This window comes from Brachyistius frenatus, unplaced genomic scaffold (assembly GCF_029030835.1).
Source record: "Brachyistius frenatus isolate BFR_SWC_R1_liver_20210118 unplaced genomic scaffold, ASM2903083v1 Contig_72, whole genome shotgun sequence".
NCBI classification, from domain to species: domain Eukaryota; kingdom Metazoa; phylum Chordata; class Actinopteri; family Embiotocidae; genus Brachyistius; species Brachyistius frenatus.
The window spans coordinates 1,257,141-1,275,832 of record NW_027210671.1 but is presented as its reverse complement, the minus strand read 5'-3'; the positions used below and the strand labels follow the sequence as shown (position 1 = coordinate 1,275,832).

The 18,692-nt window shown below is 39.6% G+C and overlaps 1 protein-coding gene across 3 annotated transcripts; it reads right to left on the bottom strand.

The window, feature by feature from the left end:
• Positions 1-103: 103 nt before the first annotated feature.
• On the bottom strand, positions 104-13,512 carry plat (plasminogen activator, tissue). Of its 3 annotated transcripts, none has more exons than XM_069707829.1 (15): positions 13,430-13,512; positions 7,617-7,704; positions 7,002-7,122; positions 6,656-6,790; positions 5,714-5,824; positions 4,278-4,452; positions 3,701-3,792; positions 3,425-3,599; positions 3,241-3,326; positions 3,024-3,089; positions 2,696-2,900; positions 2,454-2,590; positions 1,948-2,088; positions 1,599-1,747; positions 104-1,503 (listed from the first exon to the last, which is right to left on the bottom strand). In XM_069707829.1, exons 2-15 carry the CDS (start codon positions 7,677-7,679, stop codon positions 1,336-1,338), a joined length of 1,824 nt encoding a protein of 607 aa, XP_069563930.1. In that variant the 5' UTR covers positions 7,680-7,704; positions 13,430-13,512; the 3' UTR covers positions 104-1,335. The 3 variants fall into 3 exon arrangements, with proteins under 3 accessions (XP_069563930.1, XP_069563931.1, XP_069563932.1); XM_069707830.1 differs by having other exon boundaries at positions 7,083-7,122; XM_069707831.1 differs by lacking the exon at positions 6,656-6,790 and having other exon boundaries at positions 7,083-7,122.
• Positions 13,513-18,692: the final 5,180 nt, after the last annotated feature.

Below are 18,692 nucleotides of genomic sequence, written 5' to 3'. Positions count from 1 at the left end.
ATCTCTGCACAATGTTCTCATCCTGAATTACTTAGAAATGTCAGTGTTGTCAGACTCACTGCATCAATAATTATTTTTGAGAAAGTCAGAAAGCATAAGACAGTTTATTCCAAATATTATTTATTGACAAAGGAGTATGTTACCAGATGTGGTTATAATAACAATAGTGACAATAAATTATTAAGCTACTGTACACATACATGTAACATAACATAAAAAAGTTTTGACATAACAGTGTAAAACACACATAAATATTAACATAGTACAAAACATCCAAAGCTCGGTTTCCATCGAGAGTCGAACACAGGAAAAAGTGAGTCTGTTGAGGAGGTTAAACTTTGCAGTCAATAAGCAGTTTAATGTAGAACACAAAAAAGTACATTTCAATATAAAATTAATTATCAGAAAATATACATGTTACATACTCTACATGCTGGGCTCAACCCAGGTGTCTGGTGGAGAAATGCTCTGGAAATCTGGCATGAAACAGGTTTTATTCTTCCTGTTTTGTGAAGCTTGAGAATATAAGTTTGTTGAATGGATTGAGTAACTCACAGCTTCCAGCTTCCACCTGTCCAAAACTGTCCTCATGACAACAAGCAAAACAAGCAGAATCTGAACCAGCAGATCAGGTTTGTAGTTTGGATGAAGGTCTGAGACCCATCATCTTTAAATGCAGAACATTTTCCATTAAACTAATAAAGACACTATAGCCTTATACTGTATCTACAAGTCAAGTCTCAAGCTTGACACAAGACTTTAAAAAATGCCCACATATCCCTGTGTGATTCACTGCAGTGTGCAAAGTAAATGTCCATGTTGAGCGAAGGCTTTTTTGGATTGAAAGTGCTACTGATCTGAAGTCTGCCACTGTGACTTCTCTGTATGAACCAGCATAAAGCCAGCCACAAAGAGCAGAAGAAAGTCGTATTTTTTCTGTTGGTTTGGTGAAGGCAATACTGAGAAGACATGAAACTTTGTAAGCATTAAAAAGACAAAGACTATTATTGGGTTCAAAAGATGGCCCAGAATGAGGAAAAGAGTTGGTTCTCTGTTTCTATCTGTATAGATCCAGTCACATTAAACACAGTAAGGAACAGAAAACCTGAGGACGAGCTACATCGAGCACTAAAACCCCTGATTGTGGGTCCTGCTGACCTAAAAACGTCCTTGTGCTTAGATTTAGATCCACAGATAAACAAATTCTCAACAGAATCCGAGTCCCGTGGATCTCTCTGTCTATCTTCTGAATGATAAACATATCTGCGTTAGCTGTTTCACCCACTGTGTTTGTGGGTATGGTCGTCCAACATCGTCTTTGCAGTCTCTCTTACTTTAAACGGGGTTCGCTTTGATTTTGCTGTTGATCCAGTCGATGTAACGGGTGACGCGAGTGTAGACCCCGGGCTTGTCCCTCTGCCCGCACCCATCGCCCCAGCTGATCACGCCCATCAGAGTCATCCTGTTGTTGTTTCGGCAGACGAGCGGGCCACCAGAGTCTCCCTGTGGTGCAAAATGGAGAGTAAAGAAATAATGAGACTGAGTAACGTAACGCAGATTCAATGAGGAGGTGAAGTGTAAAAACCAGGCGTCCTCACCTTGCATGCATCGTCCAGGCCTCGGGTGTCACCTGCACACAGCATGTTGGAGGTAACTGTGCGTCCTGACAGCACATCTGGGACGCAGCGCTCTTTGGGCCACAGACGCACATATCCTCTCTTAACACGCTCGGAGAACTGGGCAGCAACTGTGGAAAGAGAGTTTAAATTAATACTTCAGCATTTACTTTCCACAAATAAACCCATTACAGGTTTATGGAAAAGCATGCTTTCAATGCCCTCTGAAAGTCAGTCATTAAAGTGTCACCAACTAATGAAACACATTAGCAACAATAATAGCCATGCAAAAAATGGAAAAAGCTTTCAATTAGTTGTGAAGCTTGCTCACATTCTGAATCTTTTCCGTAGCCGGAGATCTCACACTCGGTCCAGTCAGCCAGCACCAGCCCACTTTCAGGGAGACACACCGGATGAACCTCAAGAGAGTTTACAGCACAGATGCCAATGTCCGTTTTCAGCTTCAAAATAGCTGCGGATGGAAAGTGACCAGAGGAAAGTCAGGATAATGGACAGGGAAAATGAGGGACGAAGACTCTGAGGGATGATTTAAAGTTTTAACAAGCCTTTGCTGCCCACTTAAGCTTCCATATTATCACTGCTGGGGGAAAACATGAAAGAAAATCATTCTGTTTTCATCATTAACTCTAAAACCTTGACACATTAAAGTCAGTGTTATTTTAGTGATATTTTAGGAACACTTTGGAATATAATGCCATCCAGTACACCACCACCCACTACAACCTTAGTCATAAACATAAAATTATCAACTTCTTGATGATGTCAACAAAAGAAATACTATAACATTATTGTTTCTTATATGAAATGTTCCCTCACCAATGTCATTGTCAAATGTTTCATTGTCAAATTTCTCGTGGATCCAGTACTTCTCGACCTTGAATATCTGCTCGCTGCTGGAGTTCTGTTTCCGAAACGTTCTTCCCAAAATTACTTCCAATTTTTCTGCTTTATCCCTGAAAAAGATATGAGGGGATATGTTTGCATGTTGCATGAAAAACAAGTTATGTACTTTGCATGTGTGTTTGTGTGTATGTGATAAATCTGAAAGTCATTCCTACTTGTCCTCGAAGCAGTGTGCAGCAGAAAGGACCCAGCAGGAGTCAATGAGGACTCCTCCACACCGGTGGAAGTGGTTTCTGAGACGGGCCTGGTACACGTTGATGGCCGCCTGCCACGGCTGCTCCGTGATGTCGCTCTCTCTGCCCCCAAACATGCGGAACGACGGGCGATTCAGGGAGTTGTCTAAACGCTGGCCACATGTGGCTGCAGAGGGGACAAATTGCAGGGTTGATGGTTAAATAAGTGTAAAATTACTACACACCACGTACTAGAGCGGATTCTGGGTTGAGTTTGAGGTCATTTCCATTGGATGTGAAGATGTCCTACCTCTGTTATTGTTACCAGTGGTGGGAGCACGTGGACGAACAGTGGTGATGACAGATGGACGTCTTGCTGTAAAAAGGAAACGTATAGTTAGCCGAGTAGCACGTGGCTTTAAGTATTGTTTTAGTTTCCAAACTGAATGAACTTCTACCATCAGTCTTGATGATCTCTCTTCAATCTTAGCTTAAAAAACAAATCATGGAGAAAAAGGGGAACTCACAGCATTTAGGTACGTCACATAGCTCCCAGGTGAGCTGCATGTTTTTGTAGGTATGACACCATGGACCTGCATCACCGTCTGGGTTCCTATTGAATCAAGAAAGAGAGAAATGTCATTATGATATTTATGATATTTCTACACGCAAAGGAGGTTTACCATATACAGTGTGTGCTGGCATCTCTACCTGCAGAAGCTGTGGCTGCCCAGCCCCAGCTCAAATGCATCTGATCTCCAAGCATTGTTGTGTTTGCGCTTGACAGCAGGCGAGTCCCACGGGAGACAGCGAGAGCCGCTCTTAGTGACAGATGTCGTGCCTCTATATGACTGACCAGAGCCCAGCACACATTCTTTGTACTTATCTGCTCCAAAACAAAAAGAAGTGTGTAAGTGTTTCATCAATAATATTTCAGCTCAGTATTATGTTTTTGGTTGATGTTTTTCTTTTTTTGTAAATGCGTACCTTCTGGACATTTGGGCAAGGTACACAACTCCCAGACAATCTGAGTGCCTTTGTAGATGTAACACCAGGGAGTGCTGTCATTGTCAGGGTTCCTGAGGGGCAAAATAAAAGTTAAGGAAAACATCTTGGAGGCATTTTATAACTAGTGGATAGCCTATAGTAAACATATAATAGGAAAGGCAGAGAGAGACAGAGGTGGTGAGTGTTTATAGTCGGCACCTTAATTACAACAATTGTCTGAGTCGTAGTGTTTGAGCCTTTTTGGATGCTTCTTGCCGGCTCTTTGAACTTTTGCCTTCTTGCCTGTTTGCCCCCTTAACTTGTTGTGATACCCTACCTGATACCAAACTCTGCCTGCCTCTGAGACCTTGTAAACTTTGTTTCATTTATTGCTTTAGAGATATTTTCACCAACACGGTCATATTGATTAATGATTTAAATGAAATGCCAGTAAACAGGGCTAAGTGCATCATTTCTGCACTATTTAGTATGATACGCCCAACCTTGATTTAACTTGTGGGACAAATTTATCATTTGAATTTGGCCAGTTTTCCTACAGATGCTGCGGCACATATACCTGCAAAAATTATGATTTCCCAGTCCGAGACTACTGGCGTCTACTTTTCTGGCTGTGAACCTCCGTCCTCTGAGAGACGTGGAGTTCCAGTTGATGCACTCTGCTCTTGAATGGCTGGTACTCCATGTGCCACGATAGCCTTCGCCTGTCCCCACAACACACTTCTCATTGTTGCCTGTTGGAAAATCAAAACATAGAAACTGGTTATAGGCACAGTTATATATGAGCCTGATATCACCCCAATAACTGACTTAATTCATTTATTCTGACACAATAAAGTATTTTTATTGGATCTGGAAAAACTTAGGCCATTCAAAACCTTTTGGACAAATTATGAAAACATTGTTATTTCTTATATAAGACATTAAACTCACAGCTTGTGTCCTAATAGCATTTATATTGTAGTTTTCCAATTAGTGGTTTAAAAGAAATGACCAAACATAAACTATGATGATCGTAAATGTGATTAGATTTGCCGTCTGGCCTTATTAACTTGTCATTCTTTTGGTATAATCACTTGGATGTGACCACTAGTGCTCGCGTAATTATCCCACTGAGAGGGCGGGGTGTCCCTAAAGACACCAAAAGTCACCCACAGAAACAAAAACATTCATATCCCAGAATGTCTTTCCATCATTTATGATGCTTTCTTATTCTCTGCAAACCACAGGCCCATGACACCAAACTGAATCACCCAGTCAGACTGTGACCTTATCAAGAGTCACTAACAAGTTTTAATTAGCATTGTGTCACAGGCAATCTGTTTATGGACATGGCGGATTTACTGCAGCTTCAACGTAAAAAACAAACAAACATACAAATGACAGACATCCTAGAACTGTCAGATTGTACCTGTTGCTACATGAAGGCTAAATTAAAGATTAATGGAGAGAGGAAATGGTAAATCAATTAAATGATTGGTAGATCAATTAAAATTAATCAGGAACTATTCCTTGGGAGCAGGTTTTCCACATTTAAGAGTTGCTGCTTAACTCTGTTTTATATGGTTGTAAACTGAATATTCTGGTTATGGACTGTGTGTTGGTCAAAGCAAGACTTTGGAGACTTCAACAATTACAATGAAAATATAATTATTTGAAATATAATTTAAAAAATGTAAAACTTTTCATCATTTTACAGATTTAAAAGGTTAATTAATGAAAAAAAAAAAAACGTGACAGATTACAGCTCTTACAAAAAAAACATGTGAATTTCACATGCAAAAACTGATGTGATCACATGTGATTGCGCACATGTGAAACTTGTATTCTGCCCTTTTGAAACAGGTGGTTTTGGAACCTTTTCACGGTGTAATGTGTGAACCCCATGTGAATACTTTCCCACATATTTTCCCCATGTTATCATGTGTTGCAACATGTGATAAACATGTGTCATACATGTGATCACGTGTCCCTTGTTGTTTCTTGACTACTTACTGATCTCACACTGATTCCCGCTGAAGCCTGGGGGACACTGGCAAATGTAGTTTGAAGTGTACACGGCCTCCTTGCAGGTTCCTCCGTTGTAGCACTGAGACACGTAGCAGTCTGGAAGAGCAGACGGAGAACAGTTTACTCAGTCACACGTCACCCAGTTCTTTGGCACACTAACAGTTTGAAAAATCTCAATATAGTTGATTGAATGTGACTATGTGTGTTTACAGAGAATTCAAATTGTGGGTTTGGCCTTGTGCGTCATTAAGTAGTCGACAAAATTCTGTGAGAATGGTTCATCCTGACTCTCCTCTTACTTGTAGCAAACATCATCATATCGTCTCTTCTAAAATATAATTTCATGCCAAGGATTTCTTTCTAGAGCTGAACTGGTTTTACGCCATCTGCACTCCAGTTTTTCATTTATTATTTCAACATTTCCTAAAGACTCAGAATAACAGAAGTCCACTCCCTCCCAGTGGTATGAGCTCACAGATGTAAAAATGTGGGAGTAATTTGTCTGAGGGAGGGGTAATCATGCTTCACAGTTCGTCAATGGGGGTGAAAATGCGCACGAGCGCTAGCATGGTGAGAGTATTTCAAATAATCTCAGACTAAACTACACCCACACAGAAACACAGAAAGTCAACAGCTCTTCATTTGGATGCCCTAAAATAACAGGGATTTGGACGCATGAGCGAGGCTAGCCAACAAAAAAATAATCATCTGAGGTTATAACAGCAAGTTAGCGGTAAGGTGAAGTTACAATGAAAAACAGAGAGGTTAGTCAGGGAAGACGAGAAGACTGACGGAAAATGAACAAACAGAAGGTCAAATTCGGTTCATTGGAAACTAAAAAAAAGTCTGATAGAGACAGGAAAATAAGACGAGTAAGTCGGACAGTATATTTGTGTTTGTGCATCTGTGCATCCATGTCACACTCACTAACGACGGGCACAATATGACAACGCTCTCGTCCTCTCAATGCACAATGGCAATACTCCACACGCTGTCCCCTCCATCGCAGCCAAGTGTCCCCATAACTACGCACTGCAGACGTCTCACTATCCACACACAGTACTGAGGAAACACACACACACAAACACAAACATAAGTGTAAAGCCCATCAAACATGGGGGCACACAGAAAACATGATAATTGTGACAATAGTACAAACATGAAGGTACAAAAACACAAGCACACAAACACATGATTGACAACAGAGAATCAAAAGACATATGATGCTGATGGTGTGATTAATGAACAGAAACAGAAGTGTGATGGGGCTCACAGGATGAGTCAAAGGAAGGTGAAGACTTCTGGACATGAATAATGAAAAGCGTCCGTCTAGCTGGCTGCCTGTCAGGCTCACCTCTGTAAAAACGAGTCCCTCTCTTAGCGCGGAGCAGCGCCTGCAACAGGAAAGATACGGTCAACACAGAGACAGAGACATTGACTGACAGTCAATACGTTTACTTCATTTCCTTAAGATACAGAAAAAGTTTTACTTGAAAATTGCTTCACATACAGAATCCATCATTTTAGTCAAATATAAATTGTTGTTGGATGCTGTAGAGCTCCAATGAATAACATTTTAGAGTTGGCTGCAAGACATCAGTGAGCCTATTAGCTATATGGTTTCAAAGTCAAACAGTTAGAATGAAAAACGACTTAATCATTATTCTTAAAAGTAGGTTTTTGTGTTTAAAACGTTGCTGTTCAGAAGTTGAATTCAAACCTGTCTGTTTAAAACTGCGGCGCCATGCAAAAAAAAAAACACTATGTTTGTTCAGGTGGATTATGAAACACAGGAACTGGAATGTATTCAGATAGGCCCTTATTAATGCAGAATCTGTTTTAGGATTAAAACAAGAAATCGTTCACGGTACCACCTTGTAGTACTTACATTGTTCGCTAGACAGCAGCAGAGAGCAGAGAGGAGAATAAATAGTTCAAGTGTTCTGGTCATGGCTTTTTAGGTGGTCTTCAGTTAGCTGAAAGCAGAAAATAAACACACATTAGAGATATTTGACAATAGATTTTATAAATGAATTTGGTTTATATGAAGATAATTGAGCAATGAATGGGTGACAAAGACGAGAGCTGCAATGATCTTTAGACTAACTGGCCTTTAGTAGTGGATTTGCAGAGATTAGCGATGACGTGCTTTTATTAAACATTTTAACAGTGTTATAGACAAAAAGAACAAGTATTAAGTCATGAAAAAGTTTTAAATAATCAACACTTGAAACTGTAAATACTGAGCACTTCCTTTCCTTCATTCTCTTAAAAAATGAAATGTATGTTCATGTCTGTTGTCTAAAGAAAATATAAAACGTTCTGTACAGTGTGGTGACAAACTGACATGAAAAGTCTCAGTGGGGAGTTCACTGTTGTATGTTTATCTTTTTCATAAATTTGTCATCAATACAGAGCCAACAATTGCAGGAAAATGATGAACACTGGTCACCAGACTCCCAGCTGTACTGTTTCTCTGCTCAGCTTCCTTCCTCCATCCCTCCGCCTGCTACTGAGCGAGACCACTGGGGAGGAAAGGGTGGGCAAGGTGGGGTATTTGTGGAACCCTAGAAGTCGCTTCTAGTTTCTTTAAGTTGAGCTGACTTCTTGACTCAGGCAGGAAAATTTTAACAGCCTGTGAAAGTCAGTCTCACATGAGTTGAATGGGTTTGTTGTACACTTTAAGTTAATTTCCCTGATTTGTTATCTTCCTACATTCCTCCTCTGAGCCCCCACCTTCAATCTATTTACACTCAACATACCATAACCAATCCATTTATCATCATTATTCATCTTTTTCTTTCCCTCTAGGAATAAACAAGAAGCAGATTATCTTTTCTCTTAGCCCAAAATAAACCAGCGACAACCACATCAAACAACACAATCTGGACAACCCTGGAGCAATGAAAGGCAGCATGCACGGAAGAAGGTTTCTGCACCATCCTGACAGCCATCCGCCTCCAGCAGAGCAAAACAGCAGCTGCAGGAGATGAAAGTGACTTTAAAGGGAAGTAGAAGGAAACAAAAGGGAAGTCTGGAGCAAGAAAAAGTAACCCAACTTATATTTTCCTTTTCATATTCTTTAGAAAAAGAGGTTTGATATCAGATTCGTTCTTCTTCTCTGGTATAAAGGAGTCATACTGTGCAGCGAGGAGAGTGTCTGCTGCTCCACAATAAAGTGAGTAAACATGAGTCACCAAAAAAAAGGGGAAGGAGCAGAAGGCAAAATGGCAAAGATGAAACAATGAGGGATGAAAAGTAAAAATTATCTCTATAAAGAACTTCCAAGTTGTTTTAAAAATAACTGTACAAAACATCTTCATGCAGACACAAGCATGCAAGGACCCAGACACAGCAATGTCACAGCAATAGCTGTCTGCATATAGGCCATTTCTGTCTCGGCTGGTTCTCCACTGACTCACCTTCTGTGGCTGACTGAGCTAATAGAAAACAGCGGTGTGTTTTGATATATTAGTGGTAAAACAGCGACGCTGGAAGCCACAGACGCACACATGTACAAACTCCCCCACACACACACAAAGTGCTCAGGAACGTGGAGCTAATCAACACACAAAGATTTACTGTTTATTCTGTTCATTGTTCTTCTGAACAAAGACTCCCTAAAAGGGTTTAACTTAGAAAACACAAACCTGAATTCTCACACTCACCATTAAGAGGACAGGTCCCTTGGTAGCTGTCCTTGCCTCAGACACATAAACCCCCCCACCCCCCCACCCCAAATGGAGCCTCACTGGCAGGGCGACAACAACACACCAGTTTCCTTTTTGTTTCCTTTGTGCAGCTGTTCAGCTCTGTTCAGTCACCCCTCTCTCCATGCAGCCCTGTCAGCTAAAAACATGTGTTTCCTGCTACAACTTTGCCAGTACAGGCCCCCGTGCATTTCGGAAACGTGCATACATATCAACACACACACACACGCACAAAAAAACACACACATCAGACATGAACATATGTGCATCCCACCCTTTTTAAAAGTCTATCTGACACACAGAGGTCCAACTTGGTGTACATCAACACTGCTCCTTTTTCAATCCCACAATGCAACTGGCCTGTGTTTGAGCTGGTTTTTGTGGTCTGTTTTGCAAGTTTTATGAGCAGACATGTTCACACAAAATCAACAATGCACACAACACAACACACAAGTCATGTTTAAATTCTTGTAAAACTCCTAAAGGTGATCAGCTCAGAGTTTTTGACACAAAACTATTTTTCTGTTACATTTATGACTCACAAAATATATTTTTTTGCCTCCATGTATTTTTTTGGGACACAGGATTTAAATCTAGCTGGAAATTTTTTACTAAAAACAAAATTGTATTACCCTAATTAGTATCAGATATGACACTTCATTACAGAGCAGGAACCAAACTAATCAATAACCGAACTGTGAGGTTTTTGGTGTATCTGGCAGCCACTATGGCCTTACAACAACCTTGTAACTAATGAAAAAAAAAGAGGGAAAATATATACAAAACACATTTACCTGTTTAAGGGTCAAAACCTGCCTAAAAGAGCATTCTCAATGATAAATGATACATAAAACAAGTAAACTCTTTACAGCTTCCTGAAGTGCACTTTGGGTGTTGTAAACTTTGTCCTTGACCCTCCCCTGATCCCTGAGTGTTTTTCCGCTGTTCCCACTCCATTGCTTTGACTATACCTACCCTGATGCCCCTTGACCCTCTGGGCCTACCCTGTATAAAGCAGTATCAATGGTACATATCCAAAAAAAGATAAGGACAAGGATGGGACACAATCAAACATGTGCACATGCTTCTTGGATGACCATAATATCTGTAACTGCTCCTTTGGCTCATACGGCCCATCTCTGTTGATATGTTCACAACAAGATAGAGATCAGTGGATGAGCTAGTCTTAAAACGTGAGTGAAACACCAGCGTCCCACTGGCACTGATAGGGTTAAGGCATTTCTCTGTTACACCCAATCTGTTAATGGTTGGAACATGTACAACCAAGTATGCAGCCTGAGGAGAGTGTGGTTCCCCCGAGTTAGTGGGTCAAATATGAATGGAAGAAATGAAAACATCTTTGGAGTAGCAGCAGCTAGACAGTGAGTCACAACACAAGGTTTAAGAGCACAGCACAGCGCAGCACATTTGTACTGCACACACATTCAGCATAAACACAGGCACACACACACAAACAAACACACACACACACTCACAAACATACACAACTGAGAGAAAACTTTCCTGGTATCGTGTCGTTTTAGTGTATTTAGAGGAACTGGTCATAAGAGCTGACCACAACCTTTGACATGTTAGAGGTGAGTTCACCGGACCATTAGCATGGACGTGTGATGAGGATGGTGCGCTGAGGTTGCAAAGGTTGCACATTCTTGTTTTCCAGTAACAAGAGCAAAAATATCAAAGTGAAAATAGATAGACCAGGTGCAGGAACATAGCTGCACCTCCCTGTGAAGTTCAAATTATAGTTTGCACTTTAAAGCATCTCTGAGGTGACTTTTCCTATCTCTTATCTATGCACACATCAGAACTGATACTTAATAAAGTACTTAAAGTGGGTGGAGTGCACACACTGGGACCCAAAGAGGAACTAGCACAGGAAACACTTTTACAGTCAGCATTGTTGCACCTTTACAGATCAATTTTCTTTATTACTTTAGTTGGTTTCTGAACAGTATTTCTTAGAGAGCTCAACATTTGTGGCATTGTATACACTATTCTCATTCTCCTTGGTTGGGTTTCAGTGGTAAATCTGAACATCATATCATGATCTGAACCGGTCTGACTTCATGGTGTTTGTAAACCTTTATGATAACTTCAGTTGGGGTGTTTTTCCTTAATTTCAGAGGTTGGCATGTGTGTAAATGTTTGCTGATGATGTGTTATGACATGTGATGTCATGGTGATTAGTAAGCTACTTAGAAGGCATTATGCGTTCCTTACTCGGGGGGATTTCAGTCAGGCTTCAATAAACCAGCTGTGATCTGACTCTGTGAAGTCCCACAGAACACAGAGCTGCTTTGTTACCCTCCAGCTTGCCTCTGTGCAATATGACTCTGTGCACACCTTATCAGAACGAACCAGAAACTCGTAAAACCAAAAGAGGCCAGTAAAAACAGCAAGTGTTGACATTAGAAATAGATACAAAATGAGTACAAGACAGCTAAGTGGAAGATGATGAAAGGCTGGAGAGATCAGAGAGAAAGGAAAGAAGGACAAGAAAAGGGAGAAGAAATCAAATCCCACAGGTCAGCAGAAAGAGAATGAGTAGTCCTGAGTCATCAGGCTTCCAGGACTGCAGAGACAAATGGAGGCATTGATGGGATTTATAACCAGAATCAAAGCCATTATATGAAGAGACAATTAAAACATTTAGTTAGATAGACAGACTGGAGATGTCAAAGAGGGTTTTTGTTCGGAAATCATCAGCCCGGTGTTGCGGTTTTCTCTCTCAAGGGATTCAACGTCATCTTTTGGCCAATGTTCCCACAGTCTGACCCTTCCTCTGTTTGACCTAGTATCAACTTAAAACCCAACCCATTAATCCCGTGAGTCACAAACTTAAGTGTGAGGCACAAACCCAGCTGACCAAACAGCTGGGAATGCAGATAATATATCTACAAACTCTGCTTTATCTCAACATGCAATAGTACATAGTGATGGGAAATCTCAGAGGGAGGAGAAGAAATCCTCCCAAGAGCCAGCAGAGACGCACCTCATTAGAGATGAGAGCCTACATGTCTGTGATCCTGCGCAGCTCGGCTCAAGGTGGAAAAACAGACACACACACATACTGAGAAGAATCCCAGTGTCATGGGATGTTCCTTGAAAACACACATGCACACTGAGGACAGCAGCAGATATCACCCTACGTTCTTTTAACATTTGTAGGCGTGAAATGCAAAGAGTTTGTATCACCCCAATCAACTTTCTGAGAAAGCAATGGAAAGTGTAAGCGGATGCGGAGGAATTCATACTCCCACCAGATTTAACAGGTGGAGGTGGATCCAAAGAGAGCAGTTGAAGTCAGGGTGAGAAAGTGTTGGGATGCCAAATGAGTGAACGCGCAAGGTGATGCAAAATACCAGTTTCTCTCCCTCACACAGACTGATGTGAAACCAGTATGACAGGGATATTAGTTAAACGACCATAATTATGAAATTGAAAGAAAAGTCACACATTAAGTCAACTTTTAAATAAAAAGAACTGTACTAATGATCACATATAGGCTCATGCATACATTTCATACAAACTTTGAATTGTTTCTATTGTTATTCATTTGTTGTTGTTGTTTTTTGCTCTTCAGCACTAAAGAGAAGCTTTGTGTCATGATAACTTCATCATCTTAAAGAGGTAGTGCCCTGTCAAAGGTTATAAAGTATTTTCTTATAAAAAAAATTAAAAATTAAAAAAATCTCCTCACCCAAATGTGGTAATCAAATGTTGCCTAAATTCGGGTTAACACATAAAAAACAAAACATGCAAAATGTAAAATGACTATAATTATTAGGTTTTCCTACAAAATCTACAGCCCAAAACAATAATTGTGTAGGCTGTATTTAGATCAAGCAGAGTAAAACTAGTTGGTGCAGGCTGACACATTGCCTTAGATCTATGTCGCGAGAGCATCCTCTTAAAACAATAGAAAAGAGAAGAAATGAAAAGAGAAGAGAAGAAAAGAAAATTCTCTCACCAAATATGAAACAATTCTCGAGATCTTGCAGTTGTTGTTCTGTCAGTGTCCTTGTGTTTTTGCTGCTCGGACTGAGCTGGTTATCCCTCCGTTCCCAGTCTTTATCAGACCGCTCCGGACCGACCGGTGCGTGGAGGGGGAGGGCTGATAGCTGTGACCTCAGCGGCGAATCGTGGCTGGCAGACCGGATGATGATGCAGCCTTACTGGGCGGGACCGTCCCGACCGCTCCAGCAGCGTAACAGGACGAATCATTTTGAGGACGGTATGTCTTATGAAAAAATATTTTGCCTTAATTACCCCGAACGTTCTTCTCTGACATCAGTAAAACAAGGGGGGAAAAAAATATTTTTTAAATCATTAAAAATCATAAAACATTCATTTCATTTGAGGACAGTATGATGACTACATGACTGCAACCATTGTCTATATATTTTGTTCCATAGAAGGACAAACAATCCACCATTCAGTCAATACACGCAAGAAAATATAAAATATTATTATAGGCTATTCATTATTTATTTAATTATGAACTATTGTTAACAGGTGAATCTCAACGTTAATATTAAATGAAGCATAATGTTAATACATATCCTGGAAAGAAATAATAAACCATTATAGATAACACACAGGTAAATGTTAGTGTAAATAAAGTAACCTGATAAACTACAATACAACATCATGATAACCAAGAAGAACAAACAAATTAAAATATAGATATGACATACAGTATCATGCATTATCTAGGCTATACACATCAGCTACAGTGATATCTGTATAAGGAGTAGCAGTTGTATTATGTTTTGTTCAAGTGTTCAGAGTTTAATTTCAGTTAGTTGGAAGTAAAGAAAAATCAGAAACTACTGTAGCCTTTAAACAGACTCTGAGGGGTGTTGAGTGACATTAACATTGACATACTGTTGATTGTTCAGACTGTCAGTGAGTTCTGGCACTCTGTGATGGGCTGTGTGGTGACACTTTGTGGTGAACCAGCTGGCACCAGGAGTCATTTGTTACAACCACGAGCCTCTTTAATCAACCCATCCCTTCCTCAGGAAATCAGTCACAATTAGCCTAAAAAACATTCCCATCTTTTCTTAGAGCCCCTGTGACTTTATTTGCTTGGGATAATCCGTGTTCATTGTTTTTACTGTCTGTTAACTCTACATTAAATAGCTGAGAACACAGCACTGTGGGGTGTAATGGTCGAGGGAATAGTTAGTTTGGCGTCTGTCCACTTTGTCTCCATCTGAGTTTGATTAGAGCACACTTTCACTTCTCAATGAGGAAAATCACACACAAACACACACAGATGGTTGTAAAATCTCATTTAAAAATGTAATCTATAGTGCATCCGGAAAGTATTCACAGCGCTTCACTTTTTAAACATTTTGTTATGTTCCAGCTTTATTCCAAAATTTATTAAATTCATTTTTTCCTCAAAATTCTACACACAATATCCCATAATGACAAGGTGAAAATAGTTTGTTTAAAATTTTTGCAAATCTGTTAAAAATAAAGAACAAAAATATAACACGTACATAAGTATTCACAGCCTTTACTCAATACTTTGTTGAAGCACCTTTGGCAGCAATTACAGCCTCGAGTCTTTTTGAGTATGATGCTATAAGCATGGCACCTATTCTTGGGCAGTTTCTCCCATTCTTCTTTGCAGGACCTCTCAAGCTCCATCAGGTTGGATGGAGAGCATCGGTGCACAGACATTTTCAGATCTCTCCAGAGATGTTCAATCGGGTTCAAGTCTGGGCTCTGCCTGGGTCACTCAAAGACATTCACAGAGTTGTCCCGAAGCCATTCCTTTGTTATCTTGGCTGTGTGCTTCGGGTCGTTGTCCTGTTGGAAGATGAACCTTCTCTCCAGTCTGAGGTCCAGAGCGCTCTGGAGAAGGTTTTCATCAAGGATGTCTCTGTACATTGCTGCATTCATTTTGAGGGAAAAAATTAATTTAATCCATTTTGGAATAAGGCTGTAATATAACAAAATGTGTAAAAAGTGAAGCACTGTGAATACTTTCTGGGTGCACTGTATGTACAAATGAGTCAATCTAAAAGTTATGTGTTACATTTGTTCAGGAGTCTTATCACTTTGAGTTATAAAATGAACACTGCATGCCTCCTCCCTTGTGTTGAGAGATTAAAAATGTATTTCACTTGGCTTTAATTTGACTGCCCATAATTTTCATTATGCAATGACTGGCAAGGGTATTGTTTCTGTGGGGCACTGACAGAAACAAGAAAAACCACACTTTTAAACATTTTTGTTAAATGTCTTGTGTGTGGGTAAATGTTTTCACAATTCCTTGAGCTCAGACTCTCCAAATCCATGATCAAAATATCAAGTGTCAATGAGTGTACAATGTGTCTTGGTGGCATTTAAGCAGAGACACACTCAGAGTTTCCTATCTGACAAGACAACTGAACTTTGAATACAGTGGAAAAAAAGGTGTAGGGGCACTGTGCAATTTTAGACGTGTTTGGACTCATTTGTTTAATTATGTATTAAACAAACAATAAACTTTTGTGTCGGCAGAGAAAGTCTATTGCATAACTATTTTCACTTTTTTGTTGTTCTGGGAATTGGTTAGCTAATTATTTGAGCAGTTATTTAGGATTTAGCTTCAGCAACACATCAGCCTCAGACAGCTATTTTAACAGCTCGGTGGGCAGATCGCAGGAAAACTTTAACTAGTTGCAAATAACCAACCACAAAAAAAGTATTAACAGAATATGCTATATAAAGGGAATTTAGGTGACAAAATAAAATAAAAGATGGCTATCAATATTTGGAAAATTATAGGCTGTAACGACGTCATGACAACTGCTGAGAACTATGGCAACAGTTCCCCCTGAAACCAACTGCTTGTGGCACAAAAAAGACAAATATAATGGAAACGTGTAATAATATGTTATCGAGGACAACATTTAAGACATTTCCACAGACTAGGTTACATGACTAACCAAAACTAAATAAGACAACAAAGGTCTTTCATTACAAATTCCATTGAAGCTCTCTGTCTCGTGCACTGGAGACGATTTAGAAGCAGCATCTTTTGTTTGTGTAAACAGGAAAGACTTTTTTTCTTGCAAACATTTCAATCAGATAACATTTATCTGTACTCAAAGATCAGGTCAGAGCAACGTCAGAAATGTTTTAACCAATGAGTCAAGTGTAAGCTTGTTGGTTGTGTCATGGTTTTAGTTTTTCACAATACAAAACAAATCCATCTGAGAATAGCAAGTGATGAAATTAAAAACATCACTCTGGAAGGTCTGACGTACATCTTCTCCAAACACAGCATTTGTTGGATCAACAATGGTGCTGCAAAGTTAGAAAATCTTAAATAGCAGACTGATTATTTTCACTTTTAAGATGATTTGTTGTTGCTGTTTAGTTTTAACAGGAATTTTAAACTCCATGAAATTGAGACATTGGTTGGTCTAAAAATCTCAGTCTTCATACATCTACCCCCAGATCCACCTTAAAATTAGGCCTGTAACATCTGCATTAAAAAAAAAATAGTTAGAAAACTAATTAAGACACAGTGTTAAAACATCTTCGGTGTATTTATGGTTGATTACATAACACAATACATAAACAAGATCATTGCAGCTAGAAAAGATATAAGACCTAGAGAGGAAAGGCAGAAAAAAAATATATTGCCACTAAAGAGAGAGAGAGACTAAAGAGCAGTGTAATTCAACACAAGAAGTCATATTTAAGATAGATTTTAATGTCAGGAGAGCATATAAGAAATCTCCCCTCGGGGATTAATAAAGTGTATAAAATCAAAATCAAATCAAAAATAAGGGGTGACATGAATGGTTTGGAAATATGATCCTGTTATTTTAAAATGCCCATTCCCACAATAGTGGCATCCCCCAGCACAACATCATATTTATTTATTGCATAATTCATGCAGTAATAAAACTTTATGCCATTCTTTCCTTCAACAAACCTGCCGTAAAATAATCATGGAACACTTTATCCACCCATCCAAAATATGTTGAATATGTCTACGGTTAAAACCAGTGCTGTTGTATATGTCTACGGTTAAAACCAGTGCTGTTGAATATGTCTACGGTTAAAACCAGTGCTGTTGAATATGTCTACGGTTAAAACCAGTGCTGTTGAATATGTCTACGGTTAAAACCAGTGCTGTTGAATATGTCTACGGTTAAAACCAGTGCTGTTGAATATGTCTACGGTTAAAACCAGTGCTGTTGAATATGTCTACGGTTAAAACCAGTGCTGTTGAATATGTCTACGGTTAAAACCAGTGCTGTTGAATATGTCTACGGTTAAAACCAGTGCTGTTGAATATGTCTACGGTTAAAACCAGTGCTGTTGAATATGTCTACGGTTAAAACCAGTGCTGTTGAATATGTCTACGGTTAAAACCAGTGCTGTTGAATATGTCTACGGTTAAAACCAGTGCTGTTGAATATGTCTACGGTTAAAACCAGTGCTGTTGAATATGTCTATGGTTAAAACCAGTGCTGTTGAATATGTCTACGGTTAAAACCAGTGCTGTTGAATATGTCTATGGTTAAAACCAGTGCTGTTGAATATGTCTACGGTTAAAACCAGTGCTGTTGAACATGTCTACGGTTAAAACCAGTGCTGTTGAATATGTCTACGGTTAAAACCAGTGCTGTTGAATATGTCTACGGTTAAAACCAGTGCTGTTGAATATGTCTACGGTTAAAACCAGTGCTGTTGAATATGTCTACGGTTAAAACCAGTGCTGTTGAAATGTCTACGGTTAAAACCAGTGCTGTTGAACATGTCTACGGTTAAAACCAGTGCTGTTGAACATGTCTACGGTTAAAATGTCCAGTGCTGTTGAATATGTCTACGGTTAAAACCAGTGCTGTTGAATATGTCTACGGTTAAAACCAGTGCTGTTGAATATGTCTACGGTTAAAACCAGTGCTGTTGAATATGTCTACGGTTAAAACCAGTGCTGTTGAACATGTCTACGGTTAAAACCAGTGCTGTTGAACTATGCTGTTGAATATGTCTACGGTTAAAACCAGTGCTGTTGAACATGTCTACGGTTAAAACCAGTGCTGTTGAACATGTCTACGGTTAAAACCAGTGCTGTTGAACATGTCTACGGTTAAAACCAGTGCTGTTGAACATGTCTACGGTTAAAACCAGTGCTGTTGAACATGTCTACGGTTAAAACCAGTGCTGTTGAACATGTCTACGGTTAAAACCAGTGCTGTTGAACATGTCTACGG